Genomic DNA, 21,581 nt, shown 5'->3' with positions numbered 1-21,581 from the left:
AAACATTGTTGCCCTTTTGTTCATCAGTGTATATAGCAACTGTGGAAAAGTGAGTTTAAACATTGTATATAGACATTAGAGCTTTAACTATTATATGAACATTATAGCTGGCTCTGTTACTTGTGCAGTATGGTTATAGACTGAAATATTGTGTCTGCATTCATTTACAGGCAGTTTTAATTACGGAATCTCGCTGGTCTTGTATGGGTAATCACATAACTGATACTCCTAAAAGGACATTATGTAGCATTCTTTAGGCGATGTATAGCAACATTACTGTGCTGTATTGCAGTATTGACCTTATATTAGGTCATTATTTGGATAATGGTTTTTTAATATTCACATGCATATTTTTGGGAAATGGTTTGACCATGCTAAGTGAGAACTTTGGATATTTTGCAGTGTTATACTATGAGTGTTACACATTACTTCTCAACTGGAAGTAAAAGCCTAGATCAGCCATCAATGCAGGGATGGAAAACCTTAGGCCCAAGATGTCCTTTTTTCCAACTCCTGGCCAGTTTCCTGAGGTTTGCTGTGCTTACATTTCTTCTTGCTCTGTGAGCACACACACGCAGTCTCCACTACGCAAACACTGCAGCACATTCAATGAAGGATTACTGGCTTGCGTCAGGACATACTTTGTGGGTGGAGTTACTGCTCCCGTCCTACAGAAAACAACAGTGGCAGCCCCAAGTTTCTTGTGATGTATATGCCGCAGCCCTCATGCCTCCTGTGATGTCTATACTTCAGCCCCATGTCTCCTGTGATGTCTATACCGCAGGCCCCATATCTCCTGTAATGTCTACACTGCAGGCCCCATGTCTCATGTGATTTCTATGCCACAGTTCCATGTATCCTGTGATGCATGTACTCCTGCCCCGGTGTCTCCTATGTGATGTATATATAGCAATGTTGGTGCCTCCTATGTGATGTATATACTCCAGCCCTGCTGTCTCCTATTTGATGTATGTACAACAGTCTTGGTGCCTCCTGGGTGATGTATATTCTCCAGATTGGTGTTTTTTATGTGATGTACTTCTGTACTTGTAGCTGTCTCAGTGTCTTTTATGTGATGTACACTGCAGACCTCCCACTGCTTTAGTTCTATACATGTAACATGAGCAGTGATTACATTTCCGCTTTGAAGAGAATGCAATGCAATATACCTCTGTATCGGGTATGACTTACTGCTGCAAATTCTTTACAAAACTTATCATCGCAGAGAGTTTACTGCACTCCAGAACAATGCAAATCTGGTAAAGCAGTTACGAGTAGCAACATCATCCATAGCACCTAACATCACCTCTGCGCCAAAGAGAAGCCGTTTCAGCCAACACATTAAGGGTGAGTTAATTAAATGTTTTACCAAATATAGCATTTGTTTCCAGGTTAATAATTTTGCATGGCCCCTGAAGGATGGTATATATGTCGAAATGGCCCTTGCCAGAAAAAAAATTCCCCACCCCTGCATTAAGTACTTAAGCTATGTGCACCCTCCATTATCTATAATGAAGAAGGATACATGTAGGAATTGGACGATCACTAAGGCAACTGTTCTGTCCCAATAAAGTGTTGTGCTGTTAGCAGCAAATCTCCTGTTTGCACAGACAGCAGCATCCTTAGGACGTAGATACTGTTAGCAACTGTATCTGAGCAGAGAGCCATCAGCTCCCTTCTCTAGTACTTACTTACAAGGGTCACAGGATGCTTCCGTGGACTGACATCACTTCACTGAGCCACCTACACCAGTCCTCTCGGTAATGGAGCCGGAATGAGTATCAGATTTTTTTTTTGTTATCCTTTGGCAGACACAGGCCATGAACAATGTAGGGTGATTTTTAAAAGGAGGCACAACTGAGACAATTATTATAAGGTTGCACAATGGGAGATGTGAATATTATAGGGAAGCACGGTGGTCATTATTATGAGGTATAATGGGGCAGGTAGTATTATAGGGAGGCACAATGGAGGATTATTAATGATAAAAGATACAACAGAAAATCAATATTATAGGAGGCACAGAGGGAAAGTTGTTATAAGGAGGCCAAAGAGGGCATTATTATTTTACAATGCATGGGAGGGCATTACTTTTATGATGTGCAGTGGGGCATTATTATTATTATAAGGAGGAACAGTGGTGGCATAATTACTGTCTAGGGCACTGGTTATAGCACTATATCATTTGTGTAGAGGTGGCGGAATGGGATAAAAGTGCTGGAACGGCCACACATGTCTGTATGCAGAGATGAGTTATGGATGGAAGGAGTGTTTGTGGTGTTCTAGGCCAAATGGTAAAGGGAAAGTAAATTATTACAATCATCAAGAACATCAATGATGAGTCGCTGGTATCTACCATTATCATTCACTGGATATCTTAGACTTAGTACAATAGTTTAGGTTAATGATCACTATGCTAGTATTATCACTATTGTATTCTGGTAATATGTGGTTATGGTCTGGCAGTATTATTTGTCTGATATTACAACGCTATAGACAAATTCTTCTTCTTAAAGATGTAATAGGCATGATCAATATGGTGGCACCATTGCTTCACTATGTTTGGTATTATGTGGTGTATTATTTCACCCGATAGATTATAGCACTATTATTGGTACTATTGGTTTTGCAGTTAATCTTGATTTCCTCCAACTTCAGGGAGGATCATATTTGTGATAGAGACCCTGATCAAAGAAAATGGGCTGAGGAGGCTCATGATCAGGTGTGCTTTCAAATGCCAAGGCTGAAATTTAGTCCCAGCTCAGTCCTGCTGGCATATACTATCCAATCACCAAACATGTTTTTCATTTGACAGGTGATCATGGCAGATAATTTGGAACAATCTTTCTTAGAAACACTAATTTGCCAGTTATTTAGTCATCTACATGCAGCGTAAGACTGCGATAACACATTGTGGCGGTGTTCCATTTCTTTCCACAATCATGTTAGAAACGCATTATTTTCAGGCTATTTTCAAAAAGCAAGGGAACAATAGCACAGGTCTAGTGAGATTGCTGGAAAAACCTGCACCGTGGTCACAATGTGTGAACGCGGTCTTACTCTTAACTTATGATGTATTTAGTTTCTTACTGTCAGCTGTAGAAACAGGAAGCACAGTTGCAATGCTCGCCACATTTGTATCCACTGTTGATGAAGAGACTAATGACCCTTCTACATGTGAGAAATCTGAGACTTCAAGGAAAAGAAGGCCTAGCGAAAGATAAAACACAACTGGTTAATTTCACAGAAATAACAATAAAATAAGAAAAAACTATTTTAACATAATGACTGAAGAAGTGCTTTACCTCACCCAGGCCTTGGCACATGGCAAGTTTTCCCAGGTGAAGCTGCTTCAGTAAAACACTGGTTAACATTTACCTCACGCGATATTGTCAGGGGCTATGCTGACAAAAGTGTCTTTCGCTCTATCTTGTAAAATACAGGGAAAGGGCAGAGAACTGGCAAAGATCAACGTCGGGCAGAACAGGCAGATAGTTAGCAACAACCTAAGTTCTTAGCCCCATGAGAAAAAATAAGCAAAGTCCTGTGTAACTACTTTAATAAAATGTAAAATACAGTTTTTTATATTAATCATTGCAATGGATCTGTAAAAAATGGATGCCATACAGACGTTAACTATATGTGATTGCTTTTTGCACCCCACTGATTTATAATGGGCGAATCTGATCAGAAATATGAATCACAATATTACATGTGACATTTTTTTCCATGCAGATCATTAGTCCAAGTGTAGAAACATTCATGTCAAACTACTGCATTGACTTGCATTGGTCAGTTTCCTGTCCATACAATATTCATTTTGCATATGCACAAAACACAGACCAATTATACGCGTGACTGAATGAGCCCTTTAGGCTACGTTCCCATGATGAACTTTTGGTGCATTTTTTATGTTAAAAGTAGGTTATATGCGTTTTTAGCAGATTTTTAGGGATTGATAATGGAATATATCTAAGGATATTACAAACATAGCTATGGGGCATGTTATATGTTGACTACTTCACTATGAATTATATAAAAAACATTTTGGAAGCTTCATTGCTCCACAAATTTATAAATATCTAATCTTCACTTTAATTCTAATAACAGCTCCACTCTTAACCCCTTCAAGTCGCGGCCCTTTTTCATTTTTGCGTTTTCGTTTTTCACTTCCCTCCTTCCCTGAGCCATAACTTTTTTATTTTTCCGTCAATATGGTCATGTGAGGGCTTATTTTTTGCGGGACAAGTTGTACTTTTGAACGACACCATTGGTTTTACTATGTCTTTTACTAGAAAACGGAAAAAAAATTCCAAGTGCGGTGAAATTGCAAAAAAAGTGCAATCCCACACTTGTTTTTTGTTTGGCTTTTTTGCTAGGTTCACTAAATACTAAAACTAACCTGCCATTATGATTCTCTAGGTCATTACGAGTTCATAGACACCTAACATGACTAGGTTATTTTTTATCTAAGTGGTGAAAAAAAATTCAAAACTTTGCTAAAAAAAAAAAAAAGTGCCATTTTCCGATACCCGTAGCGTCTCCATTTTTTGTGATCTGGGGTCGGGTGAGGGCTTATTTTTTGCGTGCCGAGATGACGTTTTTAATGATACCATTTTGCGCAGATACATTTTTTTGATCGCCCGTTATTGCATTTTAATGCAATGTCACGGCGACCAAAAAAACGTAATTCTGGCGTTTTGGATTTTTTTCTCGCTACGCCGTTTAGCGATCACGTTAATGCTTTTTTTTAATTGATAGATCGGGCGATTCTGAACACGGCGACACCAAATATGTGTATGTTTGATTTTTTTTTAATTGTTTTATTTAGGATGGGGTGATTTAAACTTTTATATTTTTTATATTTTTTTCATATTTTTAAAAACATTTTATTTTTACTTGTGCCATGCTTCAATAGCCTCCATGGGAGGCTAGAAGCTGGCACCACTTGATCGGCTCAGCTACATAGCAGCGATCATCAGATCGCTGCTATGTAGCTGAAATGCAGGTGTGCTGTGAGCGCCGACCACAGGGGGGGCGCTCACAGCAGGCCTGCATCAGTAACCATAGAGGTCTCAAGGACCTCTATGGTTACCTTCCTGATGCATCGCCGACCTCCGATCATGTGACGGGGGGCGGCGATGACGTCATTTCCGGCCGCCCGGCCGGATGCGGTACTTAAATGCCGCTGTCTGTGTTTGACAGCGGCATTTAACAGGTTAATAGCGGCGGGTGAATAGTGATTTTACCTGCCGCTATTGCGCGCACATGTCAGCTGTACAAAACAGCTGACATGTCGCGACTTTGATGTGGGCTCACCGCCGAAGCCCACATCAAAGGGGGTGACACGGCATGCGCAGTACTAGTACGGCGCATGTCGTGAAGGGGTTAAAGGTGATCATTCACCTGTGATTTGTGTACCCTTTTTTGGATGTTTTTTTGCATTTTGCTGTCCCCATACTAACTGGTTTTACGTTGAATCATTCAATATGGTATCAATAAAAATTTTCATGTAATTTTATGGCATATAGCTTCCCGTCTATAGCCCATCCACTTTTCCAGAAATGTAAGACGCAGCCTTTTTGACAAAAACGCACCAAAAGCTCATCTTGGGAACACAGTCTAATTTGCCCTTAATCTTGTAATACTTTTAACTGGGTGGCCTGAAAATGAGAACACACATCTAGATATTTGGAATTTCTCCAGAACAACAACTTTGTATGGATAGGTTGCACAAGATAGGTTGCACAAAATGAATATTTTAGTTCACTGTATTTATGGCAGTCATTGACATAAGAGTATGTGTTCCACGTGCTGATTTTTCAGTTACATCCTCCACTTTGTTGTGGAGGAAAATCTTTAAACACTTCCCGTCATGGAACTGCTCTTCACATCCTAATGAAAGGTGCAGATTTCCTTTAAGATGTGAAAAGGCTCTTCCCCTCTGGTTGGCTTTAACTACTGTAAATAATGTAGCCAGTAATAATTGTAGCAATTAAGGGTATGTGAGTTTTTGAGGAGTATTTTGGAGCTGGACCACTCCAGAAGACACCTGAAAAATGAGGGCAGGAGACACCTTAACCCCCCAATCCGGATGGCACCCACTGTCTGAGAGGAATCATGGTAGTTAGCCTGGAGCTGTTGGAGGAAGTAGGCTGCCATGTGGGACAAACTATTTGAGAGTCTGGAAGTGGGATCTGTGGCTGGCAGGCTCACAGTACCTGTACAGCCTGGTGAGTATGGCTCTATGGATTGTCCATTGCAGAATGTTAGTTTGTCATGTTCGGGAAAATGAGGGAAGTCAGAGTTCCCTTCGGTGGCTCACATTGGCGGTGTGAACAAGGTAGAAATTGCAAGGGTTAAGTAGCTATTAGGTAACGTGAGGGAACTTTTGCCACATTTTGGATCTGATCCGTACAACATAATATCCCCAACTTCATCATGGGAAGCAGATCAGGTTAGCCCTGCAGGGATAGGTAGTATTGGTGGTAGCGTTTGCCCAGGAAGTGAGTTGGCACAGGGAGGGGTAACAGTGTCAGTTCAAACAGAGAAGGAAAAAAACATATGCAGTGAAGCTGGATGACAGAGCAAAAGGGGAAGTTTATGTATGTTTGAGGGGCAGTTGGGGGCACATTTAAAAAATGAGGTAAAGGAAAAAATTTGGAAGGATGAATAAATGGAGATATTTTATCTACTGCTACTATAGAAATTTAATCTTGACAAGGATAAAAAAAATATTAGCAAAAATAGAGGAGGAAGAAAAGCATAGATGATGCTTTCTAAGTGGAGATGAACAAACTTGTTCTGAAGACATTTGCCATTCTTAAATTCGACACAAACATAGCTTATTCGAATTTGTGTTTAGATTCCCTAATATTTTTCCTAAAAACCATCAAACCTCGGCCAAAGTTCATTAACCCCTTCATGACCGGGGGATTTTTCGTTTTTCCGTGTTCGTTTTTCGCTCCCCTCCTTCCCAGAGCCATAACTTTTTTAGTTTTCCGTCAATTTGGCCATGTGAGGGCTTATTTTTTGCGGGACGAGTTGTACTTTTGAACGACATCATTGGTTTTAGCATGTCGTGTACTAGAAAACGGGAAAAAAATTCCAAGTGCGGTGAAATTGCAAAAAAAGTGCAATCCCACATTGGTTTTTTGTTTGGCTTTTTTGCTAGGTTCAATAAATGCTAAAAATGACCTGCCATTATGATTCTCCAGGTCATTACGAGTTCATAGACACCAAACATGACTAGGTTATTTTTTATCTAAGTGGTGAAAAAAAATTCCAAACTTTGCTAAAAAAAAAAAAAAAAATTGCGCCATTTTCCGATACTCGTAGCGTCTCCATTTTTCATCATCTGGGGTCGGTTGAGGGCTTATTTTTTGCATGCCGAGATGATGTTTTTAATGATAGCATTTCGGTGCAGATACGTTCTTTTGATCGCCCGTTATTGCATTTTAATGCAATGTCACGGTGACCAAAAAAACGTAATTCTGGCGTTTCGAGTTTTTTTCCCGCTACGCTGTTTAGCGATCAGGTTAATACTTTTTTTTATTTGATAGATCGGGCAATTCTGAGCGCGGCGATACCAAATATGCGTAGATTTGATATTTTTTTTATTGATTTATTTTGATTGGGGCGAAAGGGGGGTGATTTAAACTTTTATGTTTTTTTTATTTTTTTCACATTTTTTTTAACTTTTTTTTTAAACTTTTGCCATGCTTCAATAGCCTCCATGGGAGGCTAGAAGCAGGCACAGCACGATCGGCTCTGCTACATAGCAGCGATCTGCTGATCGCTGCTATGTAGCAGAATTGCACGTGTGCTGTGAGCGCCGACCACAGGGTGGCGCTCACAGCGACGGGCAATCAGTAACCATAGAGGTCTCAAGGACCTCTATGGCTACAATGGAGACGCATCGCCGACCCCCGGACATGTGACGGGGGTCGGCGATGACGTCATTTCCGGCCGCCCGGCCGGAAGCGGTAGTTAAATGCCGCTGTCTGCGTTTGACAGCGGCATTTAACTAGTTAATAGGTGCGGGCAGATCGCGATTCTGCCCGCGCCTATTACGGGCACATGTCAGCTGTTCAAAACAGCTGACATGTCCCGGCTTTGGTGCGGGCTCACCGCGGAGCCCTGCATCAAAGCAGGGGAGCCGGCATCGGACGGTATAGTACGTCTGATGCCGGTAAGGGGTTAAGTGACCGAATTCACTAAGGGCTCTTTCAGATGTCAGTGTTTCCAGTAGCAGCACGGGCCGCAAAACATCCCGCACACGTGCACACTGATATCACATGAATTACGTCACTGTGTCATCAGTGTGGGAATCAGCAGTAACGTTCGTGCTGTTCCCCGTCTCTGGGTGCTGAAGTGAAGACAGCTCACATTGCATTCCTGCTCATTCTGCGACCAGTGCCAGCAGGGGAAAATGTTAAGAGTTGTATTCAACTATTATCAGCGATAGCATGCGGCTGATGGGAGTATTCATCAGCCACTGGCTGCGCTATAAATAAATAATTTAAAAAAATGACGTGGGGTTCCCCTGTATTTTTGATAACCAGCCAGGCAAAACCGACAGCTGCGGGCTGCTACCCTCAGCTGTCTGCTTCAGCAAGGCTTGTTATCAAGAATGGAGGGGTCCCCACACCCTATTTTTTTATTATTTAAGTAAATAGTTAAAAAATGCTGTGGTGTTACCCCATTTTTGACAAACAACCAAACTAAAGCAGACAGCTGGGGGCTGGTATTCCCAGGCTGGTAAGGGGCCATGGATATTGGCCTTCCCAGCCTAAAAATAACAGCTTACAGCCGCCCCAGAATAGGTGCATCTATTAGATGTGCCAATTCTTGTGCTTTGCCCGTCTCTTCCCACCTGCTTTGTGGCTGTGGCAAGTGGGGTTCATATTTGTGGAGCTAATGTTACCTTTGTATTGTCTGGTGACGTCAAGCCCATGGGTTAGTAATGGAGAGGCATCTAAAAGACACCTATCCTTTACTAATCCTGATAACAGAACCAGGCAACATACTTGACACAGAAGGGAGATTACAGCACTAAATAGTGCAGAAAAAAACCCCACCAGAGCAAAGAACCAACTCCATAGAAACTGTTGGAAAGGAGTACAACAGGAGCGCATTTGTAATTAAAAAATAGTAATAATTTATTAAATAAGTTTCAACAAGCTTAAAGTGCATACAGTGTGCAGAAACCAATGTTAATTGAAGTGCATAAGGATGATTAAAAACCTTTACTAATCCTATAGTTATATTGTAAATAAGCACACAGCCAGAATAAAGTCCTTTATTTGGAAGAAAGACACAGACTCCTTTAATGAACTTAAATTAATCCATACTTACGTCATCACCCAGTCCACAGTCTCCTGTAAAAGAATTAAGATAATAAATCACAATATTCCTTTCCTGTCTGCGGAGAAACTAATAATCTATTTGTTCAATGACAGGTCTAGATCTGCTACATCTAGATGGCAGGCTGCATTGTTGCATGATGCAACTATACAGCCTGCCATCCAGCAGTGACACTGAGCAGTCTTCTCATGCTAGCAATGCTGTCAGAAAGATCCTGGGTTTTCACAGCCAATGAACTCAGCTCAACTCACTGACGTCATTACGAGCACCATAGAAAAAGTTTTAATGGTGCTTGTGCTGATATCATTGAGTTGAACTGAATTCATTGGGCGTGAACTTCCAGAAACTTTCTGATGTCAGGGCATGGGAGTACACCACAAGACACTGAGCAACTGTAGCACACACTGCTCAGTGTCTCTGCTGGATGGCAGGCTGAATAGTACCATCATACCGTAGTGTAGCTTGCTGTCTAGATATAGCAGGACAAGTGGATTATGATCTTCTGTGCGGGCAGGTGAGGAATATTGTTGTTTATTATTTTAACCCCTTAGTGACAGAGCCAATTTGGTACTTAATGACGAGCCAATTTTTACAATTCTGACCACTGTCATTTTATGAGGTTATAACCCTGGAACGCTTTAACAGATCCCGCTGATTCAGAGAATGTTTTTTCGTGACATATTGTACTTCATGTTAGTCATAAAATTTCTTTGATATTATGTGCCATTATTTATGAAAAAAACAAATATGGCAAAAAATTTTAAAATTTTGCAATTTTCAAAATTTGTATTTTTATGCCCTTAAATCAGAGAGATATGTCATTCAAAATAGTTAATAAATAACATTTCCCACATGTCTACTTTACATCAGCACAATTTTGGAAACTAAATTTTTTTTTTTAGGGAGTTATAAGGGTTAAAAGTTGACCAGCAATTTCTCATTTTTACACCCGATTTTTTTTTTAGGGACCACATCACATTTGAAGTCATTTTGAGGGGTCTATATGATAGAAAATGACCACGTGTGACACCATTCTAAAAACTGCACCCTTCAAGGTGCTCAAAACTACATTCAAGAAGTTTATTAACCCTTTACGTGCTTTACAGGAACTGAAACAATGTGGAAGGAAAAAATGAACATTTAACTTTCTTTTGCAAACATTTTACTTCAGAACCATTTTTTTTATTTTCACAAGTGTAAAAACAGAAATTTCACCATAAATTTTGTTATGCAATTTCTCCTGAATACGCCGATACCCCATATGTGGGGGTAAACCACTGTTTACAGAGCTTGGAAGCGAAGGAGCGCCATTTGACTTTTTCAATGCAGAATTGGCTGGAATTGAGATTGGATGCCATGTCACGTTTAGAGAGCCCCTGATGTGCCTAAACAGTGGAAACCCCCCACAAGTGACACCATTTTGGAAACTAGACCCCTTAAGGAACTTATCTAGATGTGTGGTGAGCACTTTGAACCCCCAAGTGCTTCACAATAGTTTATAACGTAGAGCCGTGAAAATAAAAAAATCGCATTTGTTTACACAAATTCTTATTTTCACAAGGGTAACAGGAGAAATTAGACCACAAAAGTTGTTGTGCAATTTCTCCTGAGTACGTCGATACCCCATATGTGGGGGTAAACCACTGTTTGGGGGACCGCAGAGCTTGGAAGAGAAGGAGTCTTCTCACTCATCAGGAGGGCGTTAAACTAGAAGAAGAGGGGACGGGAAGAAAAACATTAGACTCGTACAAAGACGACCCAGGAAAACATACTCAGAAGGGAGGTAAGAACATTTCTAAAACAATCCACAGTGAGGAGATTGGAACAAAACAAAATCCTCTAAACTGCATGCTCGCAAACGCCAGAAGCCTGACAAACAAGATGGAAGAACTAGAAGCAGAAATATCTACAGGTAACTTTGACATAGTGGGAATAACCGAGACATGGTTAGATGAAAGCTATGACTGGGCAGTTAACTTACAGGGTTACAGTCTGTTTAGAAAGGATCGTAAAAATCGGAGAGGAGGAGGGGTTTGTCTCTATGTAAAGTCTTGTCTAAAGTCCACTTTAAGGGAGGATATTAGCGAAGGGAATGAAGATGTCGAGTCCATATGGGTTGAAATTCATGGAGGGAAAAATGGTAACAAAATTCTCATTGGGGTCTGTTACAAACCCCCAAATATAACAGAAAGCATGGAAAGTCTACTTCTAAAGCAGATAGATGAAGCTGCAACCCATAATGAGGTCCTGGTTATGGGGGACTTTAACTACCCGGATATTAACTGGGAAACAGAAACCTGTGAAACCCATAAAGGCAACAGGTTTCTGCTAATAACCAAGAAAAATTATCTTTCACAATTGGTGCAGAATCCAACCAGAGGAGCAGCACTTTTAGACCTAATACTATCTAATAGACCTGACAGAATAACAAATCTGCAGGTGGTTGGGCATCTAGGAAATAGCGACCACAATATTGTACAGTTTCACCTGTCTTTCACTAGGGGGACTTGTCAGGGAGTCACAAAAACACTGAACTTTAGGAAGGCAAAGTTTGACCAGCTTAGAGATGCCCTTAATCTGGTAGACTGGGACAATATCCTCAGAAATGAGAATACAGATAATAAATGGGAAATGTTTAAGAACATCCTAAATAGGCAGTGTAAGCGGTTTATACCTTGTGGGAATAAAAGGACTAGAAATAGGAAAAACCCAATGTGGCTAAACAAAGAAGTAAGACAGGCAATTAACAGTAAAAAGAAAGCATTTGCACTACTAAAGCAGGATGGCACCATTGAAGCTCTAAAAAACTATAGGGAGAAAAATACTTTATCTAAAAAACTAATTAAAGCTGCCAAAAAGGAAACAGAGAAGCACATTGCTAAGGAGAGTAAAACTAATCCCAAACTGTTCTTCAACTATATCAATAGTAAAAGAATAAAAACTGAAAATGTAGGCCCCTTAAAAAATAGTGAGGAAAGAATGGTTGTAGATGACGAGGAAAAAGCTAACATATTAAACACCTTCTTCTCCACGGTATTCACGGTGGAAAATGAAATGCTAGGTGAAATCCCAAGAAACAATGAAAACCCTATATTAAGGGTCACCAATCTAACCCAAGAAGAGGTGCGAAACCGGCTAAATAAGATTAAAATAGATAAATCTCCGGGTCCGGATGGCATACACCCACGAGTACTAAGGGAACTAAGTAATGTAATAGATAAACCATTATTTCTTATTTTTAGGGACTCTATAGCGACAGGGTCTGTTCCGCAGGACTGGCGCATAGCAAATGTGGTGCCAATATTCAAAAAGGGCTCTAAAAGTGAACCTGGAAATTATAGGCCAGTAAGTCTAACCTCTATTGTTGGTAAAATATTTGAAGGGTTTCTGAGGGATGTTATTCTGGATTATCTCAATGAGAATAACTGTTTAACTCCATATCAGCATGGGTTTATGAGAAATCGCTCCTGTCAAACCAATCTAATCAATTTTTATGAAGAGGTAAGCTATAGGCTGGACCACGGTGAGTCATTGGACGTGGTATATCTCGATTTTTCCAAAGCGTTTGATACCGTGCCGCACAAGAGGTTGGTACACAAAATGAGAATGCTTGGTCTGGGGGAAAATGTGTGTAAATGGGTTAGTAACTGGCTTAGTGATAGAAAGCAGAGGGTGGTTATAAATGGTATAGTCTCTAACTGGGTCGCTGTGACCAGTGGGGTACCGCAGGGGTCAGTATTGGGACCTGTTCTCTTCAACATATTCATTAATGATCTGGTAGAAGGTTTACACAGTAAAATGTCGATATTTGCAGATGATACAAAACTATGTAAAGCAGTTAATACAAGAGAAGATAGTATTCTGCTACAGATGGATCTGGATAAGTTGGAAACTTGGGCTGAAAGGTGGCAGATGAGGTTTAACAATGATAAATGTAAGGTTATACACATGGGAAGAAGGAATCAATATCACCATTACACACTGAACGGGAAACCACTGGGTAAATCTGACAGGGAGAAGGACTTGGGGATCCTAGTTAATGATAAACTTACCTGGAGCAGCCAGTGCCAGGCAGCAGCTGCCAAGGCAAACAGGATCATGGGGTGCATTAAAAGAGGTCTGGATACACATGATGAGAGCATTATACTGCCTCTGTACAAATCCCTAGTTAGACCGCACATGGAGTACTGTGTCCAGTTTTGGGCACCGGTGCTCAGGAAGGATATAATGGAACTAGAGAGAGTACAAAGGAGGGCAACAAAATTAATAAAGGGGATGGGAGAACTACAATACCCAGATAGATTAGCGAAATTAGGATTATTTAGTCTAGAAAAAAGACGACTGAGGGGCGATCTAATAACCATGTATAAGTATATAAGGGGACAATACAAATATCTAGCTGAGGATCTGTTTATACCAAGGAAGGTGACGGGCACAAGGGGGCATTCTTTGCGTCTGGAGGAGAGAAGGTTTTTCCACCAACATAGAAGAGGATTCTTTACTGTTAGGGCAGTGAGAATCTGGAATTGCTTGCCTGAGGAGGTGGTGATGGCGAACTCAGTCGAGGGGTTCAAGAAAGGCCTGGATGTCTTCCTGGAGCAGAACAATATTGTATCATACAATTATTAGGTTCTGTAAAAGGACGTAGATCTGGGGATTTATTATGACGGAATATAGGCTGAACTGGATGGACAAATGTCTTTTTTCGGCCTTACTAACTATGTTACTATGTTACTATGTTACTATGAGTGCCGTTTTACTTTTCAAAGTAGAATTGGCTGGAATTGAGATCGGACGCCATGTCGCATTTGGAGAGCCCCTGATGTGCCTAAACAGTGGAAACCCCCCACAAGTGACCCCATTTTGGAAACTAGACCCCCCCAAGGAACTTATCTAGATGTGTGGTGAGAACTTTGAATGCCCAAGGCCTTCACAGAAGTTAATAATGCAGAGTCGTGAAAACACCATTTTGGAAACTAGACCCCTTAAGGAACTTATCTAGATGTATGGTGAGCACTTTAAACCCCCAAGTGCTTCACAGAAGTTTATAACGTAGAGCAATGAAAATAAAAAATTGCATTTTTCCTACAAAAATGATCTTTTTGCCTCTAAATTTTTATTTTTACAAGGGTAACAGAAGAAATTAGACCACAAACATTGTTGTGCAATTTCTCCTGAGTACGTTGATACCCCATATGTGGGGGTAAACCACTGTTTGGGCGCAACGTAGAGCTTGGAAGAGAAGGAGTGCCGTTTTACTTTTTCAATGTAGAATTGGCTGGAATTGAGATCGGACGCCATGTCGCGTTTGCAGAGCCCCTGGTGTACCTAAACAGTAGAAAGCCCCCACAAGTGACCCCATTTTGGAAACTAGACCCCCCAAGGAACTTCTCTAGATGTGTGGTGAGAACTTTGAATGCCCAAGTCCTTCACAGAAGTTAATAATGCAGAGTCGTGAAAATAAAAACATTTTTTTTCCACAAAAAAGATATTTTAGCCTCCAAGTTTTTATTTTCACAAGGGTAACAGGAAAAATTGGACCCCAAAAGTTGTTGTTCAATTTATCCCGAGTACACTGATGCCCTATATGTGGGGGTAAACCAATGTTTGGGTGCACGGCAGAGCTCAGAAGGGAAGGAGCACCATTTGACTTTTTGAGCGCAAAATTGGCTGTCATGTTTGGAGACCCCCTGATGTACCTAAACAGTGGAAACCCCCCAATTCTAACTCAAACCCTAACCCCAACACACCCCTAACCCTAATCCCAACCCGATCCATAATCCTAATCACAACGCTAACGATAATCACAACCCTAACCTCAAAACAACCCTAATTCAAACCCTAACCATAATCCTAATCAAAACCCTAAATCCAACACACCCCTAATTCTAATCTCAACCCTATCCTCAAACCTAACCCTAATCCCAATACACCCATACCCCTAATCCCAACCCTAACCTTAACCCTAAACCTAACCCTAATCCCAAACGTAACCCTAATGCCAACCCTATCCCTAATACCAACCCTAATCCAAACCCTAACCCTAATCCAACTCTAACCCTAACTTTAGCTGCAACCCTAGCCCTAACTTTAGCCCCAACCCTCAGCCCTAGCCCTAACCCTAACTTTAGCCCCAACCCTAACCCTAGCCCTAACCCTAACTTTAGCCCCAACCCTAACCCTATCCCTAACCCTAAATTTAACCCTAACCCTAAATTTAGCCCCAACCCTAACCCTAACCCTAAATTTAGCCCCAACCCTAACCCTAGCCCTAACTTTAGCCCCAACCCTAACCCTAGCCCTAAGGCTACTTTCACACTTGCGTTGTGTGACATCCATCGCAATCCTTCGTTTTGGACAAAAAACAGATCCTGCAAATGTGCCCGCAGGATGCCTTTTTTGCCCATAGACTTGTATTGCCGACGGATGGCCACACGTCGTGTCCATCGTGCACTGGATCCGTTGTGTTTTGGCAGACCATCGTCACAAAAAAAAGTTCAATGTATCCTTTTTTTGTACGTCGCGTCCGCCATTTCCGACCACGCATGCGTGGCCATAACTCTGCCCAATCCTCCCCAGGACATAGACTGGGCAGCGGATGCGTTGAAAAACTGCATCCGCTGCCCACGTTGTGCACAATTTTCACAACGTGCGTCGGGAACGTCGGGCCAACGCATTGCGACGGCCCCGTACTGACGCAAGTGTGAAAAAAGCCTAACCCTAGCCCTAACCCTAATTTTAGCCCCAACTCCTTTAGTTGCCGGCCGGCAGATCATGGCAGGCGCACTGCGCATGCGCCCACCATTTTCTTTCCTGATGAAGAAGCCGGCGGGCAGGAGAGGACACAGGAGGATCCAGGGACACCGGTAAGTATAACAAGGTCCCCAAATCCCCCTATTTCTCTGTCCTCTGATGTGCGATCACATCAGAGGACAGAGAATGACAGATCGCTTTTTTTTTGTGACCACCGGTAAAGAGTTAATTACCGGCGATCGCAAAACAGGGGTCGGTAAAAACCGACCCCGATCATGTTCTTTGGGGTCTTGGCTACCCCTGGTAGCCGAGACCCCAAAGATCTTCCGGGTGCCGGCCGGCGGGTGCACTGCGCATGCGCCCGCCATCGTTTTGCCAGAAAAAGATGGTGGCGCCCATCGGGAGCCACGAGGAGCACTGCGAGAGACAGGTGAGTATCGGGGGGCTATCGGAGACCCCATTTCTCTGTCCTCTGATGTGCAATCACATCGGAGGACAGAGAAATTAAATAGGAAATCGCATTTTTTTTGCGACCGCCAGTAAGCGGTTAATTACCGGCGATCGCAACCCGGGGGTCGGTAAAAAAACCCAAATCATGTTCTCTGGGGGTCTCGGCTACCCTCGGCAACCGAGACCCCAGAGAAAATCCGATTCTGGGGGGCGCTATTCAATTTAAGTACCCTTAACTGCCGCCGTTAAAAGGCGTATCGGCGGTCGTTAAGGGGTTAATTCTGCTACAGGAGACATTAGCTTCTGTGGACTGGGCAAAGATGTAAGTATGGTTTAATCTACAGTGGGTATGAAAAATATTCACACCCCTTTAAATTTTTCACTCTTTGTTTCATTGCAGCCATTCGGTAAATTCAAAAAAGTTCCTTTTTTTCTCATTAATGTATACTCTGCACCCCATCTTGATTGGAAAAAAACAGAAATGTAGACATTTTTGCAAATTTATTAAAGAAAAACTGAAATATCACATTGTCATAAGTATTCAGACCCTTTGCTCAGACACTCATATTTAAGTCACATACTGTACATTTCCTTGTGATCCTCCTTGATATGACTCTATTCCTTCATTGTAGTCCAGCTGTGTTTAATTAAACTGATAGGACTTGATTTGGAAGTGCACACATCTGTCTATATAAGACCTCACAGCTCACAGTACATGTCAGACCAAATGAGAATCATGATGTCAAAGGAACTGGCCAAGGAGCTCAGAGACAGGATTGTGTCAAGGCACAGATCTGGCCAAGGTTACAAAGGAATTTCTGCAGTACTCAAGGTTCCTAAGAGCACAGTGACCTCCATAATCCTTAAATGGAAGAAGTTTGGGACCACCAGAACCCTTCCTAGACCTGGCCATCCAGCCAAACTGAGCAATCATAGGAGAAGATCCTTGGTGAGAGAGGTAAACAAGAACCCCAAGATCACTGTGGCTGAGCTCCAGAGATGCAGTAGGGAGATGAGAGAAAGTTCCACAAAGTCAACTATCACTGCAGTCCTCCACCAGTTAGGCCTTTATGGCAGAGTGGCCCGATGGAAGCCTCTCCTCAGTGCAAGACATATGAAAGCCCACATAGAGTTTGCTAAAAAACACTCTGGTTGATGAGATGAAGATAGACCTTTTTGGTGATAATTCTAAGCGGTATGTGTGAAGAAAACTAGGCACCGCTCGTCACCTGTCCAATACAATCTCAACAGTGAAACATGGTGGTGGCAGTACCATGCTATGGGGGTGTTTTTCAGCTACAGGGACAGGGCGACTGGTTGCCATTGAAGAAAACATGAATGCGGCCGAGTACAGAGATATCCTGGATTAAAACCTATTCCAGAGTGCTCTTGACCTCATACTTGGCCAAAGGTTCACCTTCCAACATGACAATGACCCTAAGCACACAGCTAAAATAACAAAAGAGTGGCTTCAGAACAACTCTGTGACCATTCTTGACTGGCCCAGCCAAAGCCCTGACCTAAACCCAATTGAGCATCTCTGGAGAAACCTGAAAATTGGTGTCCACCAATGTTTACCATCCAGCCTGATGGAACTGGAGAGGATCTGCAAGGAAGAATGGCAGAGTACCCCCAAATACAGGTGTGAAAATTTTGTTGCATTATTCCCAAGAAGACTCATGGCTGTACTAGCTCAAAAGGGTGCGTCTACTCAATACTGAGCAAAGGGTCTGAATAATTATGACCATGTGATATTTCAGTTTTTCTTTTTTAACAAATTTGAAAAAATATCTACATTTCTGGATTTTTTTAGTCAAGATGAGGTGCAGAGTGTACATAAATGAGAAAAAAATGGACTTTTTTAATTGACCAAATGGCTGCAATGAAACAAAGAGTGAAAAATTTAAAGCAGTCTGAATACTTTCCGTACCCATTGTAGATTAATTAAAGGAGTCTGTGTCATTCTCTTAATTAAAGGACTTTATTCTGGCTGTGTGTGTTTTTTTATACAATATGACAATAGGGATAGTAATGGGGGCATCTTATAGACGCCTCTCCATTACTAACCTCTGGGCGTGATGTCACCTAACAATACAAAAGGTGACATCAACCCCCCTACTATCACCCCACTTGCTATCACAACAGGGCAAGTGGGAATAGTGAAACCTTGTGCCAAAATTGGTGCATCTTACGGACAAGCCATTTCAGAGGCGTCCGAGAGCTGATATTTTTAGTCTAGGATGGAGCCATATCCATGGCCCCTTCCAAGGTTATTAATATCAGCCTGTAGCTGGTTATTAAATATAGGCTAACCCTACATCATTTTTGGGGGGGATTTTAATAACCAGAAAACACTACATATACAGCTGTGAGCTGATATTAATGGTCTGGGAACCTTTGTGAATATTGTCTCTTCCCCTGAATATTATAAAGGCACAGATGATTGGCCAATCATCTGTGCCTTTATAGCCTTTTTACTAGGCACTGCTCCTAATAGCCAGATTCCTACTCCACACTGATGAGGGGCAAAAACCCCGAAACAGCTGTCTGTGGATGGATACCATGCTTGGCATAGGTGGCTTTCCTTCATAGGATGCTGCCCTTCCCGTGGTTGTTCCTTCCCGGGGAAAGGCCTGGCTATTCACTGCTTGCGTTGAGAAACACGTGATGGTGTCTCCGCAGCTTCTTTACATGCTTCCCCTGAATATTTACATCAGCTCCCAGCTGTCGGCTTTCCCTCTGCTGATTATGAAAACTACGAGCCGACCCACAGACATTTTTTTTCAATTTTTTTAAATTGTCAACAAGAATTGTTCTCTGATTTTTTGCTCCATGGAATCTGTAAAGGAAACACATAGGACATATGGGTCCAGGCTTGACTTCGTTATGACGAGCAATTACGGCAAATAAAGGTGATACGCCCCAGCATTGGGTGGGACCAGAAGGATATTGGACTTAGGCTGAAAGTATTGGCACCATATAGATATGGTCAGTCAATTCTTGGGGGCTTAAGTGGTGGGAATTAGTCTGGAACTGGGAGAGGAAAGAGTCAGGGGCCACAGGGAGATAGAGAAAAAACAGGAGCATGTTGTCAATTTGATGAGGGGCAATGAAAATATGTGTCCAGTTGTAAATTTAGTCACGTTTGCTTCCATTGCAATATCTCATAACTAGGGATGAAAGAACATTCTCGGTGATACTTAGATATTACTTGAGTATCTGGATGCTCGAATGTACTCATCACTCAGCGAGTATTCGGCAGCGCTCTAGTTAAAACTTGAATCCTCTCCCCGTATGTCTGGCACCTGTCACACAGCCAATAAGCATGCGGGAATTGCCTGCGCATCACTGTAATGCCGTAGCCATCTTGGTTGTTGCGTTGCTGTGATTGGATGGCTGTGTGACATCATCAGGTGTTAGACAATTTCAGAAATTCCAAGGCACCAGAGAATTCTCATAGGGATAAAGCAAAGCTTTTGCCATATGTTTTTAAAAATGGACTACAAGTACAAAAATGAGGTAGATGATGCAACATTTCGGCCATAATATGCCTTTTTGAAACCAGGAATGCGGACAATAAAAATTCAGTCTGGCTGAATTACTCACCCATAGAGTATTCTTTGCTCTGTGGTACATTTTTGTGATATCTAGCACTCTAAAAAAGCATTAAAAAATTTAGCTGAGATAAGTTTCTCACCCATACAGTATTCCGTGGTCTGGGGTGCATTTTGCTGGTATATAAAACTCACAAAAAGCATTGTAAAATTATTCTTGATTCAATTATTCATTCATACACTATTACGTGCTTTGTGGTACATAACGGTGGTATTAAACTCCAAAATGTTTTTTTTCATTCCTTAATGTGGAGTAATAGTGTGACACCATTGTTCTCAGCAGCTATCTGGGAGTCAAAGATGCTTCAAGAGGTCTTCCTCATCCTATGATCCTTCCATTCATCACTTTTTCTATCCATTTCAACATTTTCACTCCCCCCCCCTTTCCAAGCCTCTTTGTAGGGTCTGCAGGAATAATGCTCGGATTTCCCACTGACTTCCATTATGCACGTTACTCAAAACGAGCATTCTAGCATTAGGAATTCCTCAGATCGAGTAACTATCATCCGAGCATTTTAGTAATCATTATCTCTCCTCTCTAGTCATCATATGGGGCAGAGTGATGTTTCAAAAAAAGAAAAAGAAAAAGGTGGTAACAACAATAGAAAAGGGGGAGATGCTGTTGAGTCTTGTGTTGATGACCCCCTTTTTAAACAGATTCTTTGAAAGGTAAGGGTGGATTTAATTTTTCAAGGTTTTAAACCCTTAACCCCCAGGCCATTTTCCATTTTTGCATTTTCATTTTTTGCTCCCCTTTTTCCCAGAGCCTTAACTTTTTTTTATTTTTCAGTCAATATTTCCTTGTTAGGGCTTGTTTTTTTTGCGGGACAAGTTATACTTTTGAATGACTTTATTGGTTTTAACATATTGTGTACTGGAAGACATGAAAACAATTCCAAGTGCTGTGAAATTGCCAAAAAAAGTGCAATTCCACAGTTTTTTTTTTTTTACCATGTTCACTAAATGCTAAAACTGACCTGCCAGGAAGATTATCCAGGCCATTACGAGTTCACAGGCACTAAACATGTATAGGTTCTTTTTTATTTAAGTGGTGAAAAAAAATTCAAAATTTGTTAAAAAACCTAAATAGCATGGTGCCATTTTCTGAGTAGCATCTCCATTTTTCATGATCTGGGGGTGGGTGAGGGCTTATCTTTTGCTTGCCGAGCTGTCATTTTTATTGATACACTTTTGGTGTAGATACAATGTTTTGATCACCCATTATTGCATTTTGTTGCAATGTGGCAGCGACCAAAAAAAGGTAATTCTGGCATTTTAATTTTTTTTCTCATTATGCTGTTTGCCGATCGGGTTAAGTACTTTTTTATATTGATGGATCTGGCGATCTACTTTCTATAACCAGTCAGGCAAAACAGACAGCTGGGGGCTGCAACCCTC

General features: G+C 41.5%; 1 protein-coding gene across 8 annotated transcripts in view; it reads right to left on the bottom strand.

The window, feature by feature from the left end:
- LOC138656775 (uncharacterized) overlaps positions 1 to 21,581 on the bottom strand; it is a 304,597-nt gene that overhangs the window by 216,402 nt on the left and 66,614 nt on the right. For all 8 annotated transcript variants that reach the window (XR_011316968.1, XM_069744017.1, XM_069744011.1 and 5 more), the window contains exon 2: positions 3,091 to 3,210. Coding sequence is in view for 7 of the 8 variants with exons in the window: in XM_069744011.1 (XP_069600112.1) it covers positions 3,091 to 3,210 (120 nt within the window). In the remaining variant the exon portion in view is untranslated. The remainder of the gene's footprint in view (positions 1 to 3,090; positions 3,211 to 21,581) is intronic.

Source organism: Ranitomeya imitator, chromosome 1 (assembly GCF_032444005.1).
Source record: "Ranitomeya imitator isolate aRanImi1 chromosome 1, aRanImi1.pri, whole genome shotgun sequence".
Taxonomy (NCBI): Eukaryota; Metazoa; Chordata; class Amphibia; order Anura; family Dendrobatidae; genus Ranitomeya; species Ranitomeya imitator.
This window is presented reverse-complemented; position numbering and strand designations above follow the sequence as displayed.